A 19,127-nucleotide genomic window follows, 5' to 3' on the forward strand; every position below is an offset into this window, starting at 1 on the left:
TGGCGGGTATAGAGTGTTTGCCTTCCTGTAGAGGGGGAGGTTTATTTGTCTATGGTGGGTTCTTGTTGTTGGTGTTGTTGTTATTGTTGTTGTTGGTGTTGTTGTTATTGTTGTTGTTGGTGTTGTTATTGATGTTGTTGGTGTTGATGTTATTGTTGATTTTTTTTTTTGGCATGGATATTCCTGCGCGGGCCCTAAGCCACTATCTGGCCCACTAATTGTTGCTTGTTTCTGTTTTTACTTGGGCGGAGTAGGAGTATTTATGACTCTTATGGTCGCTTCAGTAAGATTTTGCCATATGTGTTTAACAACGTATTATGCTCTATTCAATCTAAATTGAAATCTTAATGGGTTTGTAACTGTGCACTGTTAGATAATGGTCCAATGGTCTGTCGAGCATTCTCCACAGTGCTGACCTTTCCTCTCATCTTCATGAACCTGTAAGCCTATTTCCCATGCACATGTGTATCCAAGCCTGATGCGATGTAAGTGTACTTCTGTTGGTCTACTGCTCCCTTTCATCAAACTAAGTGGTTCGTAGTTGGTTGAATTCTTGTATCAACCCGCAGATACTGATGTTGCAACTGCTGTGTTGTGGTCACTGTACATCTTTCGCATTGCTCTGTTTCTAATTACTTTCTTAATTTGTCATAGATTGTGTGGTATGTAAATGTCTACATTTCTTCTCTTAGTTGTAAGTTTTGCAGCTTCGTCTGCAAAGTCATTTCCTATTATTCCCACATGACTTGGCACCCAGGGTGATAAGTACCCGTCGGCCTTGTCGTTTGAGTGTTTACCTTAATGATATGACATTTGTGATCAGGTGGATGTTAAAACATATGTGTTCTTGTTGCAAGGTTTCAGTGGCAGTTCTCGAATATGTATGTATGATAACATGTTGTCGGTGTTCAGCAAGATCATGTTCCAAAGCCTTTTGAATGGCTAGCATCTCTGTTTGTAAAGTCGAACACCCATTTGAGAGTCTCATGGTGGTGGTGGTGTTGTTGTTGATGTTGTTGGTGGTGGGGGTGCTGGTAATGGTGATTTTGGTGGTGTTGGTAGTAGTGGTGATGGTAGTGGTTGTGGAAAAATTGCCAGATTGATGTATGAGGAGAACTACTTAGGACTTGTACTGTACTAAATTAAAAATTACTGTATGCAAAATTAACACAACTAAAGTCCCTAGCTAGGGTTGTAAATCCTAGCTCATCTAGTCCTAATGACAGACTGTGGGCTGTAAGGGGCTGGTGGGTCCTTAAGTGTGAATGGAGAAGTTGATTGGAGACCTACAATCCACCTGCAGACAATTCAACACACCAGCTGTTATAAGCCACTCTCTTCACTCGTATTTAGATAAAGTACTAAGAAATTTTCTTATATATATAGTCCAGGTACTCCCCCAGTTTCTAGAGAGTAATCTCTAGTGATAATGTTAGTGCGGTGTCCTTTACTGAAAATATTCGCAAGGCACCATCAAGTGTTTGCACTGCTTATGTAAACAAACGTTCTGGCCTCGGGTGGGAATAGGCGCTTCTCTCCCAGCCATCGTCTTCCATGCTCTCTGAACGAGGTAACCTTCAATGAATATTTATTGATTATTTTTACTGTCTAGACATATGATTAAGATAGAATGTGATTATAATATAATTAGATATAATATTTAAACATCGGTAGTACTTGTTAGTACCATTGATTCTTATTAAGGATTTGAATTAATCCTCACAGTAAATCGATTGATGTTCCAATAGATTTCTAATTAAGCTATTCTTCTTGAAACTTCTAGATCCTTGAGAAATCATGCATAAAGTCACGTAGACACATATGGGCCCATATAGCATACGGGATCATGGTAGCATTGTCATGTAGAATCCAGTGATGTAAGATATAATAAATCTGAAGTAATTCTGATGTGATATAGAAATAATACATTTCTTAGATAATAATGTTGATAAAGTGGGTAAAATTTCCCACAGTGGTGTTGGTGGTGGTTGTGGTGGGTGTAGTTGTTTTGATGGTGAATTTTTGTTTTATATTAGTGGGTGATGGGTTATTAATGCCGGGGTTCATAATTTTTACTAGTTAGAACAAGGATATTGATAATGGGCGTTTAACATTTACTAGTGGGGTACAGGAATATGATGCGAGGTTAATAATCTTTACTAGTTGACTTTAGGATATTGATGATGGGATTTTAACTTTTAATAGTGGGTATTAGGATATTTATAGATTTTTTTTAACCTTTACTAGTGGGTACTGGCATTTTGATGTGGGGTTAATAATCTTTACTAGTTGTCACTAGGATATTGATGAAGGGTATTTAGCCTTTACTAGTGGGTACATATATTGACACTGGATTTATAACCTTTACTACCAGGTAGTGGGATACTGATGTAAGGTTTATAACCATTACTAGACAGGCAGAGGGTTATTGATGCCGAATTCCTTATCTTTATAAGTGGGTGCTAATATTGTTAGGGTTTGTGTCCTGTTTCTAATAATTGGGTTGATAGGACAGGTAATACATGTTTTGCTCGTTTTGGCAAATGTTAATATTTAAGGTTAGATCTTAGGTTCTGTCAATGGAAAATGTGTGCTCAAGAAAGGGGCTGCTTGAATAAAGACAGTTTGGTCATAACTAGTGGGAGGAGGTCATCTATGTAAAGATCGTTCTGTTTTCCAATATCTAACGTTCACTCATATATTACTGATCCAACCACTTAGGCTGGATGGTAGAGCGACAGTCTTGCTTCATGCAGGTCGGCGTTCAATACCCGACCGTCCACAAGTGGTTGGGCACCATTCCTTCTCCTGTCCAATCCCAAATCCTTATTCTGATCCCCTTCCTTGGGCTAAATAGTCGTAATGGCTTGGCACTTTCCCCTGATAATTCACTCATATAATACTGAGTATTCGAACTGTAATTCTGTATTATTTTATATAACAATAATTGATTAATGAGAGTTATTAAATTGAAGTTGACAGTATTCTCGTTTGAACGACGGCTTCTCAAATTGTGCTAATTGGTGAACGATTTCTAACATTAGATATGTTATCTTAGATATTGTTTTGGATTATATTGTTACGTTATATAGTGTTATGTAGCATATTGTTACGTAAGGTAGTGTTACGTAAGATGATGTTGCATTAATATTACGTAAGGTGTTATTACTTTAAATAGTGTTACGTAGCATATTGTTACATAAGATATTGTTACGATAGGTAGTGTTATGTTACGTAGTGATACGATACATACTGTTACCTAAGATAGTGCTACGTTAGTGTTACGTTTGATAGAGTCATAGATAATGTTATAGTTGATGGTGGTAGCTTAAAATGTGTAACGTTAGTTAATGTGACGTTAGTGTTTTGTTACATTTTTTATGCATGACAGTGTTATGTTACATTGTGTTATGCATAACTGTGGGAAAAATCTGTCTCCAATAATTTGTAATCAAATCAAATAATTCGATAGCTGTGAAGGACCACCACTTTTTGAGAAAAAGTGGAAAACAAAATGAGACAATGGACTAAACAGATACCAAGAACTAGTGTCATATGGCTCTTAGTGAAACTGTATTTCTTACGGAAAGGGAGTCAAATTAACCTGCACAAAAATAGGGGGTTACATGCTAAAAGATTAATGCATCCCCAGCATTATTCTGGCGCTGGTTCTTCGCCAGAGTAAATAAAATATGAAAGTAAATAAAGTTGATTGTATAATAATAATTAGAGATAAAAACACCTCAATATACTACTGGATAGAATAGTACAGTATATGGTAAATCAATAGGCTAGTATAATTGATCTCCGGAGATCACTAATATAACTACAGAGTTATTACTACGGATAAACATGATCAGCTTAGCTGTAAAGCTAAAGAAGTGTAATCGGTTCGACGTGTTGCATCTAGCAAATTGTTGCACTTGAAGGTGGGGAAGCCTAGCACCTCGGCTGACAACGACTCGGAGCTGGGAAGCAATTACATTGTAGAAATCTTCTACATAACAAACTACAAGTACATCCTAAATTAAGGAAATCTTCCTAAAAGGTATGGTGACCATTGTAGAAATCTCCTGCAAATATCTTTGCAATTTATGTTCAAGCACTGTAAATTTCTTCTACAGAAATTTGAATATAATCGCCTATTTAGATTATAAAACTGTTAGAGAAGACACGTACGGGATTTCGTTTTTTTATATACGGCATAACGACAACTGGCCTAAATGTTAAGTGTGGCAACATGATAACAAGAAGTAAATAATAGTTGCCGGGCCGCGTGTCCGTTGATGTAGAGAACTATGCAATCCTTCGTTCTTCAGCTGCTGCTTGAAGGGCGTTGACCATGGAATTGCAGATATACTAGCTCTGGGACACGGCTGTGACGTGGCAAGTGACGTGCCACCGCTCTACTGGTCGTGGGAGCGAAATAAGCAAGATCGAAACGTAGCTCCCTGTTGCACGCTACTAATGGCGTCCGAGTCGTGTGGTGGCTGGTCACTTTCTCGCGTCATCCTCCTCTTCCCGATTGCGCATGCGCTGCTCTCGATAGATATCTCGAGCGTAAATAGATTTATATATCGGAATTAACTAAGGAAAGAAGAGGTGGTGACGAATATTGATGTCAAATTTAATTCTTCTGTGATAAAATATAATTTTTCGCAACAGAAAATTGGGTTTATTAAAGTCATGCAACGAATCGAGGAAATTAGAGTGAAATCATTTACATTAAAATAATTTCCTCTAGAATATTTAAATATCAACTAAATAAAGGAGTTCCAGTAAGCAGTAGTATGCTACGAAATTAAACTCGTTAGTAAGTATCTATTTTTAGTAAAATAAATGATAAACTGGACTCTGTTATAAATGGAACTAAATGTGGAAAGAATTCATGTTTCTGCCCGTCGTTCCTCGCGTCGTCACTCAGACTAGGAAGAATCTGCCAATATGTTTAATATAAATCATGATGATGATTAAATCTACAAATTAGTGATTTTAGTAAATGCTTGAGGTTAATACAACAGTTGTATAAAATACAAACATGTATGAAACTGTTGGTTATTTCCAACAGAGACAGTGTTATGTTACATTGTGTTATGTATGACAGTGTTATGTTACATTGTGTTATGTATGACTGTGTTATGTTACATTGTGTTATGTATGACTGTGTTATGTTACATTGTGTTATGTATGACTGTGTTATGTTACATTGTGTTATGTATGACAGTGTTATGTTACATTGTGTTATGTATGAGTGTTATGTTACATTGTGTTATGCATGACAGTGTTATGTTACATTGTGTTATGTATGACTGTATTATGTTACATTGTGTTATTCATGACAGTGTTATGTTACAGTGTGTTATGTATGACAGTGTTATGTTACATTATGTTATGCATGACAGTGGTATGTTACATTGTGTTATTCATGACAGTGTTATGTCACATTGTGTTATGTATGACAGTGTTATATTACATTGTGTTATGTATGACAGTGTTATGTTACATTGTGTTATGTATGATAGTGTTATGTCACATTGTGTTATGTATGACAGTGTTATGCTACATTGTGTTATGTATGACAGTGTTATGTTACATTGTGTTATGTATGACAGTGTTATGTTACATTGTGTTATGTATGACAGTGTTATGTTACATTGTGTTATGTATGACTGTGTTATGTTACATTATGTTATGCATGACAGTGGTATGTTACATTGTGTTATTCATGACAGTGTTATGTCACATTGTGTTATGTATGACAGTGTTATATTACATTGTGTTATGTATGACAGTGTTATGTTACATTGTGTTATGTATGATAGTGTTATGTCACATTGTGTTATGTATGACAGTGTTATGCTACATTGTGTTATGTATGACAGTGTTATGCTACATTGTGTTATGTATGACAGTGTTATGTTACATTGTGTTATGTATGACAGTGTTATGTTACATTGTGTTATGTATGACAGTGTTATGTTACATTGTGTTATGTATGACAGTGTTATGCTACATTGTGTTATGTATGACAGTGTTATGCTACATTGTGTTATGTATGACAGTGTTATGTTACATTGTGTTATGTATGACAGTGTTATGTTACATTGTGTTATGTATGACAGTGTTATGTTACATTGTGTTATGTATGACTGTGTTATGTTACATTATGTTATGCATGACAGTGGTATGTTACATTGTGTTATTCATGACAGTGTTATGTCACATTGTGTTATGTATGACAGTGTTATATTACATTGTGTTATGTATGACAGTGTTATGTTACATTGTGTTATGTATGATAGTGTTATGTCACATTGTGTTATGTATGACAGTGTTATGCTACATTGTGTTATGTATGACAGTGTTATGCTACATTGTGTTATGTATGACAGTGTTATGTTACATTGTGTTATGTATAACAGTGTTATGTATGACAGTGTTATGTTACATTGTGTTATGCATGGCAGTGTTATGTTACATTGTGTTATGCATGACACTGTTATATTATTGTTGTATCAAGAAAAATATCTTCCCGATAATTTGACAGTCTCCTAGACAGAACTTCAAAAGGCTGGGTAGCTGATCCTTTTATTGTACTCCTGTGCTGCTGTTATTGTGGTTGTTAGTTTCTGTGTTGAGGTAGTTATGGCAGCTGGTTCCTGTGTTGTGGTAGTTATGGCAGCTGATTCCTGTGTTGTGGTAGTTATGGCAGCTGGTTCCTGTGATGTGGTATGGCAGCTGGTTCCTGTGATGTGGTAGTTATGGCAGCTGGTTCCTGTGATGTGGTAGTTATGGCAGCTGGTTCCTGTGATGTGGTAGTTATGGCAGCTGGTTCCTGTGTTGTGGTAGTTATGGCAGCTGGTTCCTGTGATGTGGTAGTTATGGCAGCTGGTTCCTGTGTTGTGGTAGTTATGGCAGCTGGTTCCTGTGATGTGGTAGTTATGGCAGCTGGTTCCTGTGTTGTGGTAGTTATGGCAGCTGGTTCCTGTGATGTGGTAGTTATGGCAGCTGGTTCCTGTGTTGTGGCAGTTATGGCAGCTGGTTCCTGTGTTGTGGTAGTTATGGCAGCTGGTGCCTGTGATGTGGTAGTTATGGCAGCTGGCTCCTGTGATGTGGTAGTTATGGCAGCTGGTTCCTGTGATGTGGTAGTTATGGCAGATGGTTCCTGTGATGTGGTAGTTATGGCAGCTGGTTCCTGTGTTGTGGTAGTTCTGGCAGCTGGTTCCTGTGTTGTGGTAGTTATGGCAGCTGGTTCTTTTGTTGTGGTTGTTATAATAGCTGGCTCGTGTGTTGTAGTAGTTATGATTGGTGGTTCATGTATTGTTGTAGTTATGGTAGGTGATTCCTGTGTTGTGGTAGTTATGGTCGGTGGTTCCTGTCGTGTGGTAGTTATAGTTGATGGTTCCTGTGTTGTGATAGTTATGATAGCTTGTTCCTGTGTTTTGGTAGTTATGATAGCTGGTTCCTGTGTTATGGTAGTTATAATTGGTGGTTCCTGTGTTGTGGCAGTTATTGTTGGTTGCTGACTACCTTTGTCTTGGTAGTTAGCAGTAATCCTCAGTGATACTCTTAATTATCAAACTCCATCTTGAGAAGGAACCTCCGCATGGCGGGAGTCAACTGAGGAGAGATCAATTATACACAACCATGATATTTAAAGCATAAAATAATATACAAAAATTGCAACTGACTCCTAGCAAAATTAGAAAAAAAGGAGTCACTGGAGCGAATGTAAATACTGTTGGACTGAAATTTGGTGCACGATGCAATATTCAAACACACTGAAGTGTGTTTTAAACGATTCTTCGCGGCAGGGGATCGTATTCCAGGGACCATAGGATTAAGGACTTGCCCGAAACGCTACGCGTACTAGTGGCTGTACAAGAATGTAACAACTCTTGTATATATCTCAAAAAAAAAAAAAAAAAAAAAAAAAGTGACCTTTACTTACCTGGCGCTGCGTCCCACTGGCACACAAACACAGCAGCATGAACTATCAGTGGCACACACTATACTGATTTTCACAGTGGGGGATAAATTCAGAGAATAAAGTCAGTATCAGTACTATAAGGAACCATAGTTAAGAAATTCAGCTCACAGCAAACACGAAAGATTCTATGCTAACTCCCGAGAAATTGGTTAACTGCGCGTTTGGTATCAGGACAAAGAACGTTATTCTCTGCTCTGAAGGTGGATTACACAACATTTTACATCCATCCATCTATTCTATGGATGTAGAATACTCTGTATTCTACGTCCAAAGATGAAGATGTTGACGTTCGTCTACATCTACTCTATGTTCCACTTGTAAAATATCCATAAGAAAATAATACTTGAAATAATGGTAAGTTCGGTACTATAATATTGATTCCTGTCTTCCCCGAACGGGAAGTGGTGTCCTCTCCTCCTCAACACCCAGCAGAGTCTTAAACTCTGAACCTCCTTCATAGGTGACAGCCTGGTGCCGCTCCGGCCTCTGCTGCTTCTCATGGATGATACCTGACAGGACTCTGATGGCGCTGATGCCTGTGACACCTCTAATATCTCTGATGCCTCGGTGGTCACTATACATCTTGTTCCCATGATGCAATCTGCCTTAGCGTCGTCAATGTGGCGACTCACTCCTGCTAGCGGGACGGTGGAGCAATTACCCGGTTAGCAGTTTCTGATTATGATCCGCGTCTGCTTGTTCTAGCGATCCACCGCTCAATTAAAAAAAACTTTTTTAACTGAAGCGAGTTACGGTTTCCTTTGCTTCTTCTTGGTGTTTCGGGACTCTGCTGTAGGTTTTGGTTCGTGCGAGGTGAGTCTGGCCTCCCCGAGAGAGAGTCTGCTCCCTGCTGATTGGATCCGGATCTTTAATATCCTGGCCAATACAAGGGGCTTTCGTAACTTATTTCCGAAATCATTGGCTGATTGTCACGTGACTTCTGGCATGTGCTGGGTTGGGAGAGTCATGTAGCTCTTGGTCTCAGAAGCTTGACGAGTCACGTCTTCACTATCTTGAAAACAAGTTTAACAACAAGAAAACGTTTTATAACAGTAAAAACACTTCTTAGTTATCATAATACTGATCTTCATGCTAAGTGGAAAATAAATGTAGAGAGTTGCCCACATATCAGTAGCTGCCTATGAATTAGCATTAATATATCGCTAGTTATCAAAAGCATTTTATTATTATTATTATTATTATTATTATTATTATTATTATTATTACCCAACATCAAGCAATGTTCGTCCATCCAACGACCAACCCCCAAAGGCTCATTCGTCAAATTTAAGGTAATGCATATTCAAAATATAAATTTTCTTAAACCAAAAAATCAATAGTATTATATATTAGCAAATCAAGGCGTAGGGTAGATTAGGCTCTGCTGTTTAGGCTCTGCTGGCAAAGTATTTGTATTTGTAGTGCGTGGGTGAAGCATTTACGGAAATGTGATTCGAACGGAGGTCGTTAGCGAAGCACTGTTCGAACGTCATCGATTATGCCGATGACGCTGACAATGATGACAATGCCGATGTTAGGAAGGATTAGTGAAGGAATTGATGAATCTAGTTGAAACTCTGAGACCAGAGATGGATTCCCTACGGGAGGAGGTACGACAGCTGAAACATCGAGAAGAAACGTGGTTAATAGGAGGAGGAGTAGACCAATATTAACAAAACCTCGTCGTGGAAAGTCGTTAAGGACAGGGGTCTTAAGAAGACCTTGACAAGGCCGCCTACAGACGCCCTAAGGACTTGAAATTAATTTGCCATGTTGGAAGACGAGTGCTGTGGTGAGCCTGCAGTTCACTTGAACGAGAAATCAATGAAGAGCAACGAAGCGCAGGCCCCTCAATGTGCTCAGAAAGTTAACGAGGCACCTAAGCGAATTTTGGTTGTGGGAGATTCCCAGGTGAGGTATTTAGACAGGACGTTTTGTGCCAGAGATAGGGGGAACAGGTTAAGGGTCTGCTATCCGGGAGCTGGAATTGGAGATATTGTTGACAACATGAAAGATATTATGACAGGAAATGGGAACAAACTCATTATTTGTATTAGGGCAGGAGGGTAATGATGTTGGACGAGTTCGGAGTGAGGAACTGATACAGAAACTTAACAAAGCCATAGAATTAGTTAGGATCAAGGGAGGAATCCCGATCATAAGAACATAAGAATAAAGATAACTGCAGAAGGCCTATTGGCCCATACGAGGCAGCTCCTATTTATAACCACCCAATCCTACTCATATACATGTCCAACCCACGCTTGAAACAATAGAGGGACATCACCTCCACCACGTTACGTGGTAATTGGTTCCACAAATCAACAACCCTGTTACCAAACCAGTATTTACCCAAATATTTCCTAAATCTAAACTTATCCAATTTATACCCATTGTTTCTTGTTCTGTCTTGTGTTGATACTTTCAATACCCTATTAATATCCCCTTTGTTATGTCCATTCATCCACTTGTAAACCTCTATCATGTCACCCCTAACTCTTCGCCTTTCCAGTGAATGCAAGTTAAGCTTTGTTAATCTTTCCTCATAAGAAAGATTTCTAATTTGGGGAATTAACTTCATCATCCTACGCTGGACACGTTCAAGTGAATTTATATCCATTCTATAGTACGGCGACCAAAACTGAACTGCATAATCTAAATGGGGGCTAACCAGAGCAAGATATAGCTGAAGAACCACACCAGGTGTCTTGTTACTAACGCTTCGATTAATAAATCCCAGTGTCCTATTTGTCTTATTACGAACATTTATGCATTGATTTTTTGGTTTTAAATTCTTACTAATAATAACTCCCTGATCCCTTTCGCAATCCGACTTCGAAATCTCAGCACCATCTAGCTCGTATCTTGTAACTCTATCCTCATTACCTAGCCTCAGAAATTTACATTTGTCAGCATTAAACTGTATCTGTCAATCTTTAGACCACTTCAAAACTCTATTTAGATCAACTTGAAGTGATAGTGAGTCTTCTTCCGTGTTAATTTTCCTACCGATTTTTGTATCATCGGCAAATTTGAAAATGTTGCTACTTAAACCTGAATCTAAATCATTTATGTATATTATAAACAACAGAGGTCCCAGGACAGAGCCTTGAGGCACTCCACTATCAACATTATCCCACTCTGACTTAACGCCATTTATACTAACTCTCTGTTTCCTTTGGTATAGCCATGCCCTAATCCATCTTAATATAGCACCCCCAATACCATGAGCCTCTATTTTTTTTAATCAGTCTTTCATGTGGCACTCTATCAAAAGGTTTGCTAAAGTCAAGGTACATAACATCACAATCCTTACCACTATCAACTGCCTCAACTTTGCTGGAATAAAAAGATAGCAAATTTGTTAAACATGAACGGTCATTTGTAAAGCCATGTTGCGACTCATTTATTAATTTATGTTTTTCAAGATGAAGACGAATTGTATTTGCAATTATCGATTCAAGTAACTTTCCCACAATAGACGTTAGGCTAATTGACCGATAGTTTGATGCAAGTGATCTATCTCCTCTCATAAAAACTGGTATCACATTTGCAACTTTCATAACTCTGGCACTCTGCCTGACTCTATTGATTTATTAAATATGGTAGACAGTGGCTCAAAAAGTTCCTCACTGTGCTGTGGGACGGGCTGTTTACTCACCTAGAGAACAACTAGGTGAGTACACAGCTCGTCCTCATCAACACACAGCCCGTCCTCATCAACACACAGCCTGTCCTCGTCAACACACAAGACGTTCTCATCAACACACAGCCCGTCCTCATCAACACACAGCCTGTCCTCGTCAACACACAAGACGTTCTCATCAACACAAAGCCCGTCCTCATCAACACACAGCCTGTCCTCGTCAACACACAGTCCGTCCTCATCAACACACAGCCCGTCCTCACCAACACACAGCCCGTCCTCACCAACATATATCCGTCCTCATCAACTTATAGTCCGTCCTCATAAAAAAATGCTGTTAATCTAGCTACCAAAACCCCTGTTTGTGAAGGAACAACGATTTACACGCTGACAACGGATGACGCTCTAACATTTCTTAAATAGTACTTCGTTGCAACTCGTTCTCGACTCACGTTCCTTCCATCCAGCGGTCGACCCCACAGACACATTCATAAATTTTACATGCTGTTCATTCAAAAACAGGAATTTTCTCATATATAAATTATTATTATAATATATTAGAATAACACCTAAACACAGCTAGGTGTTTAGGTTCTGTTGGCGATTATTTGCATTTGTAGTACGTGGGTGAAGCATTTACACCAACCCGTCCTCGACTCAAGTCCATTACATTCAGCGGTCGACCCCACAGACGCATTCATAAATTTTAACATGCTGTTCATTCAAAACGGGAATTTTCTCAGGTATAAATTAATATTATAATATATTGGCATATTGTGTATATATAGGCATAAGTAAGGTTACGTTAGGTGTTTACGTTCTGTTGACGATTATTTGTATTTGTAGTACATGGGTGAAGCATTTATAGCGTTGTGATTCGAACAAAATTCGTCAGTGAAGCACTTGTTCCGGAAATGTTCCAACGAAATCAGTGGTGAGTCGTGCGTAAACCGTTTTCATTAAAAAACAGAGGGGTTTGGCGGGTGCATGGAATCACTTTTGGGTCTTTGTTTGGAGGACGGGCAGCTTCGCTGACCACCCTTGCTCGAATCACAACGCTGTAAATGCAGCCCGTCCTCCAAACAAAGATCCAAAAGAGAATCCATGCACCCGCCAAACCCCCTGTTTATGAATGAACAGCGGTTTACACACGACTCACAACTGCTGACGTTCGAACATGTCCCGAACAAGTGCTTCACTTACGAATTTTGTTCGAATCACAACGCTATAAATGCTTCACCCATGTACTACAAATACAAATAATCGTCAACAGAACGTAAACACCTAACGTAACCTTACCTATGCCTATATATACACAATATGCCAATATATTATAATATTAATTTATACCTGAGAAAATTCCCGTTTTGAATGAACAGCATGTTAAAATTTATGAATGCGTCTGTGGGGTCGACCGCTGAATGTAATGGACTTGAGTCGAGGACGGGTTGTCGAACCACAACGCTGTAAATGCTTCACCCACGTACTAATAATACGTAATCGGCCACAGAACCCAAAACTAAGTAATTTTTTGATAGAATTAGATGTAGATAGTCATTTGCGTGATGATCAGCTGTCCTTGAGTATATAGCTACTAGAGCCACCATTGAAATCACCTGCTAGGTAACGAAAGTTCAATATCACGATCATTAAATGCCTTTGTTAACGTGTAGATCAGAGATCACCAGCTTGATGCCATCTCCCCCCCCCACCCCCCGCACCCCTGGAGGACCCCTACTGTCACCACGTACACTCACTCTCGCAGGACCCCACCTTGAAGCTCCCACTGTCACCTACACTCACTCTCGCAGGACCCCACCTTGAAGCTCCCACTGTCACCTACACTCACTCTCGCAGGACCGCACCTTGAAGCCCCCACTGTCACCTACACTCACTCTCGCAGGACCCCACCTTGAAGCCCCCCACTGTCACCTCCTCCACCACTCACAATCTCAAAACACAAGGCTGGCCCAAATTTGTGAGAGGAAAGCCCCAGAGGGCGGGCGCGACATTTCCCGCCCAATATTTCAGGAGGTAACACAATCAGGACCCGAGCGTGATAGAACAGATCGGTCTCCAGGGGTGTGTAGCTCCTAGGATGACGTCAGCACCTGCCACGTCAGTCTTCACAAGATCATTAACATCCCCCCCCCCACCCTTGAGGGCGACACAACCTCGTGGTTAGGAAGGATAGTCAGGTCTACCACGTTTGGAGGAGAGCTGGGATAGGCACCCATGGGTGGGGATGAGTTACCTGTTGACATAACGTTAATCGTGATGGGGGAATCGTCTTTGGTTGTGCAAAGGTTATAACCCGTTGATAAACGTCACCCGTGTTGCAAGGGGCTCACTGTCGACAGGAAAGTTGTGTTGTGTATTAGCACCGGGTCGTAGGGAGGTGATTAGCTTCCTAAGGTATTATAATACAGTTAAGGTTGATAGGAGAAATGTAAGGGGCCAACGGCGCTCTACCATTAACATTAGGCCTGGATTGTCATTTATGAGGCCATTCAGTCACCTGTTATGGGTGTAATAAGGAACCCATTCACAAAAAAAATGTTAGTCACTGAAGGCGACAGAGTGAGATCCTGAGTACTGGACGCTGCACGATCTCTCATATTGTCGCTAAAGCCTCAGTTCTAAGGCTAGAAAATCAGAGCCGGAACACATAACTGTATTTTAAATCACAAACATTATGAGAGGACTGCTTTCATGACCTTATTACATAATATAACTTATGAATGCGAGATTATAGGTTGACATTGAACAAATATGTAGATGATAATGTTTTAAATTTTACTCCTTCCGGGACAGAAGCAGGAGAGTAGCCGGGGTGGGAGCGAAGAGAGCAGCAGCAGTAGCACAAGCAGCAGCATCGGCAACAGCAACAGTAGCAGCAGCAGAGGGACGCAGCAGAAGAAGGAAGGAGGCGGAGGGGCAGTTCACACGCTGGGCCAGTTGGTTCGGAACACTACCACCACCTCCCCATTCTTCGTGTAAGTCCGGACATGTAGTGATTATTCTTGTACTCCCTGTTCTTATCATGTCTCAATGACCGTCTCACTCTCTCTCCTGGCCCCTTTCAGTCTTTTTGTATCACTTAAAGTCTTTTTTCTTAACGTCTGTCTGTCTGACTGTCTATCTGTCTATCCAACCCGTCTTCTTTAAATTACGTCTGCTTGTCGCTCTGTCTGCTTTGGCCACCTGTATGGCCAAAAATGGACGTAATTTGAAATTAATTCGGCTCACGAAAGTGACTGTCCAGTTTTCTGTTTTGAGTCCTCTGGCTTATTCAGTTAAGTTAGGAGAGGAAACTTTCAATTAACGGTTTTGGTGACGTTATGAAACCTTAGGAAAACTTCTTGCCCTCCGAACCTACCAGAGGACCCTTAACTTGTTGTTTTGGAAGAAAAAATCCAAAATTTATTTTCAACTATTTTTCATTTTCAAATTACGTCTATTTTCGGCTATTCGGGCAAACGGCCAAATTGAGACGTAATTTGTAAGAGGACAGGTTGGTCGGTCAGCCTGTCTGTCTGTGTTGCTGCTAGCACTGAGCGGAGGGCTGGTATGATCCCCTTGTGTCCATGCCAGGTTGTGGGAGATAATTTTTCATCTCGAGCTGTCGTAAGAGCAAGTGTGGTAAAGACAGCCTGCGGGTCTGAAGAACCCACATATTCCAGGGGTCTAGAATGGTCAATACTTACACGTAGATCAGTTACGACATGGTCAAGGCAAGAACCTGAAATGAGAAGGAAATCTTAAACAATTTTCAAGGTATAAAAAGGCTATGAGGTCATCAGAGTCACTCTGATCAAAACACTGGTTGAGATGTCCACAGTTTTATTGTTCTAACAGTTGGGTTGCATTGGTAGGGAGTCTGGGTTGTGTTGCGGGAAGTATATTATACAAGCGTCCTGCTATATTGGCGTGTTTACATTGTCCCTGCCAATATTTGGGTTCCAGGATGGAGCTATATTTTGAAGAACGTAATTTCAACGTAAACAGAGATGATCACATTCTCTCTCTCTCTCTCTCTCTCTCTCTCTCAACTATTTTCGTACTAAAAGAAAGCTGATTGCTTCTCTCCCCGAGATGGTTGAAGGATTTTCTGAACGAGTCTCACTATGCGAAAAACTCTAATCCCACCAACAGCGTCGTTCCATTAGCCATCTTTGTTCTTCATAAACTACCGCACAACCACCTTTTTCTCTCGCGTCGTAAACCTGTGCATAATGAACTTTTTCATCAAGTAAAAACCACTCTCTTTTGAGCAACGGATTTTTTCATTAGGTATTGTTATGTTGATTTTCTTCAGATCAATAGTGACAATTTACTTCTTATTTTACGGATTATCCTGCTGCAAAGATTCCATAAATGTTTCTTGACGTGATGCTGGAGAATTAAAAAATATAGAAGTTTGTAATATCCGTTTTGGTCGTGTTATGCTCGCGTTGTGGCCCAGAGTGATACTAGATCATAACAGGTATCATTATCTCTGATAAATAGGCAACCCGTTCTCGCACTTTCGTATAGTCAATATTGACTTATTAAATACGTGCATATGTGACATACTTAACATACTAGTTTACCTTGAAAAGCTTCATAGAAAACACCGACCTTACCTAACCTTCTTAGTATGTTAAGATAAGCATCTTATTGCTTCGTAATTACAATTATTACTTAACCTATTATAGGTATAGGTTAAGTAATAATTATAATTACGAAGCAATAAGATGCTTATCTTAACATACTAAGAAGGTTAGGTAAGGTCGGTGTTTTCTATGAAGCTTTTCAAGGTAAACTAGTATGTTTAGTATGTCACATATGCACGTATTTAATAAGTCAATATTGACTGTAAGAAAGTGCGAGAACGGGTTGAAATAGGAGCGGAGTTACTGTTTATTTGCATGTGGGCTCTCTGTGGGCCTTGCCATGTGCCCCACTGGTCTGTCTGGTGCCACACTGGCCAGTCTGGTGCCACACTGGCCAGTCTGGTGCCACACTGGCCAGTCTGGTGCCACACTGGCCAGTCTGGTGCCACACTGGCCAGTCTGGTGCCACACTGGCCAGTCTGGTGCCACACTGGTCTGTCTGGTGCCACACTGGTCTGTCTGGTGCCACACTGGTCTGTCTGGTGCCACACTGGTCTGTCTGGTGCCACACTGGTCTGTCTGGTGCCACACTGGTCTGTCTGGTGCCACACTGGTCTGTCTGGTGCCACACTGGTCTGTCTGGTGCCACACTGGTCTGTCTGGTGCCACACTGGTCTGTCTGGTGCCACACTGGTCTGTCTGGTGCCACACTGGTCTGTCTGGTGCCACACTGGTCTGTCTGGTGCCACACTGGTCTGTCTGGTGCCACACTGGTCTGTCTGGTGCCACACTGGTCTGTCTGGTGCCACACTGGTCTGTCTGGTGCCACACTGGTCTGTCTGGTGCCACACTGGTCTGTCTGGTGCCACACTGGTCTGTCTGGTGCCACACTGGTCTGTCTGGTGCCACACTGGTCTGTCTGGTGCCACACTGGTCTGTCTCACTACAGTGTCAGTGTTACAGCCACAATGGGTTGCAACCGGGTTCTTTTCTGGTGGTACTAAAGTTCTGGTGTCCAACCCTAAGTTAGTAGTGGCTTTCAAGGAGTGAGCTCAGTAATGCAAGTAAAACACAATGGGGAGGTGCATTGAATACGACACTTCATCAATTATCAATATATTCATATATAATCACTTTCCCATCACCTCATATATAATCCTAAAAGAAGTATTTCTACAGTTAATATGTACACAAGTGTCTCATAGGACACTAAGCGCTCCTCGATGCCTAATCGATGCAGTCTTGTCAGCTACCGTGTTTCCTCAACACAGTACCGTCCTCAACCAGTACTGGGAAACACCAACGAGTCTACCCTGGCCACGGGCCAGCCAAAACACAGTCTCACTAGGTGCTCTTCGTGCACGCCCACAATCACTCTCCAGCCTGGTGCTGGCAGAGAACATCAGCCTCGCGCTGCTGGGCCTCTTCACGAACAAATACAAGGGTAGCGAACCCCTGGCAGAATCTTCTTGCAACTAGCTAGTTACACTCCTCCGTAGCACCTTAATTGTCAGTCGTCTCTTCCGTTAGCCAGTCCCGGGTACGCCGAATTCTGTCACTGCCACTTCACAGTTCTTCTCCGGTGGCGGCTCACTGCTTCCGTAAAGCAGAATGGAGTAGAGAGCTATTGGCTGCCCTGGGTAGACTGACTCTCCTCGTTCCACAGCAGCCCTACGTGGACTCTGTGGATACAGACACGTCATCAGTACACTGGTCAGTACATGGGACACTAGGAAACATCACTTACGTACTCTGACATAGACATACAACTCCTCCTATAATAGATGGTGCTGATTTTCTAAGCACCACCTCACCAGAGGTCAGCACCAGCTACCTCTCGAGCTGACCAGGACAGGAATCTAGCGCCTCTTGCTGGTATAATCCTGTCACCGCTAAATGGCGTCGTCCAAATTGTGGAGGGGGGGAGGGGGGATTGGGGTTCGAGAGCGGACTCACAGATGGCATTGACGTCGCTGCTACGTGCTCCGACGATAGAATCGGGTTCGTAACAGTCAGACGCCTCTGCAAGTAAAGCATTAGAACATTGCCGTACCACAAATTTTCATGTTCAACATCATCAGTACTCTCTAACACTTCCTTAACACCACCTTGTAACACACTCACCTCATCTACCATCTAACACCATACTCATCACCACCTAAGACGTCCAACTCATCATCACCTAACACGGTACGTCACAGTCTCGGATTAAACCTTCCTCATACAAATAATCATCGTGTCAATAAACCGTTTCTCATTGAGTACATATTCATTTTCTCTGCTGCTCCGACTGGCCTGAATTTTTACTATATATAAACTTTGTTTACGTTTATTTAAGGGACTTTTTCCCTCTAATATTGATAGACTGTGAAAATACGAACACTGATTTGAGAAGGTCGACTGGTTATTGGCATGGACGAATTTGTGCATTTTGGTCAACATCCGCTCGACCACTAAGGGAGGCTGACGGTTTATTGATAGTTGGGATCATAGGGTCCAGAGTGGTTGGTGGTGTGGTAGGACGATGGTGATTTGTGGTTGGCTGTTGCGATGATGGGTTGAATGATAGTTGGAGAGTGGTGGTTGTGGTGGTGGCTGGGATGGTAGTAGTTTGATAATTGCTGTTGTTGTGGTTGAAGCTGGAATTGCAGTAGTTTGAAGATTGTTGTTGTTGAGGAAGTAGGTATGGTAGTGGCTTAAAGATGGTTGTTGTATTCATCGCTGCGATAATGGTCATAACTGAATTTGTTTAACAAAACAACATATGAATAGCATTTTAGTCGCTACTTTTATCATACAAGTGCGTAATATTGGAACTCGTTTTAGGAAACCGATAATGAAAGAGTCTGTAACAGGTCATTTGGTTAATGTGAGTCGTGGACCAGGAGGCCAAACC

The 19,127-nt window shown here is 41.0% G+C and overlaps 1 protein-coding gene across 1 annotated transcript in view; it reads left to right on the plus strand.

Moving 5' to 3' along the window:
* The window catches only part of LOC138370620 (uncharacterized), a 270,501-nt gene that overhangs the window by 67,062 nt on the left and 184,312 nt on the right, over positions 1-19,127 (plus strand). The window contains exon 3 of the mRNA XM_069335180.1: positions 14,451-14,632. Within this exon, the coding sequence (XP_069191281.1) occupies positions 14,451-14,632 (182 nt within the window). The remainder of the gene's footprint in view (positions 1-14,450; positions 14,633-19,127) is intronic.

This window comes from Procambarus clarkii, chromosome 4 (genome assembly GCF_040958095.1).
Source record: "Procambarus clarkii isolate CNS0578487 chromosome 4, FALCON_Pclarkii_2.0, whole genome shotgun sequence".
Classification (NCBI taxonomy): domain Eukaryota; kingdom Metazoa; phylum Arthropoda; class Malacostraca; order Decapoda; family Cambaridae; genus Procambarus; species Procambarus clarkii.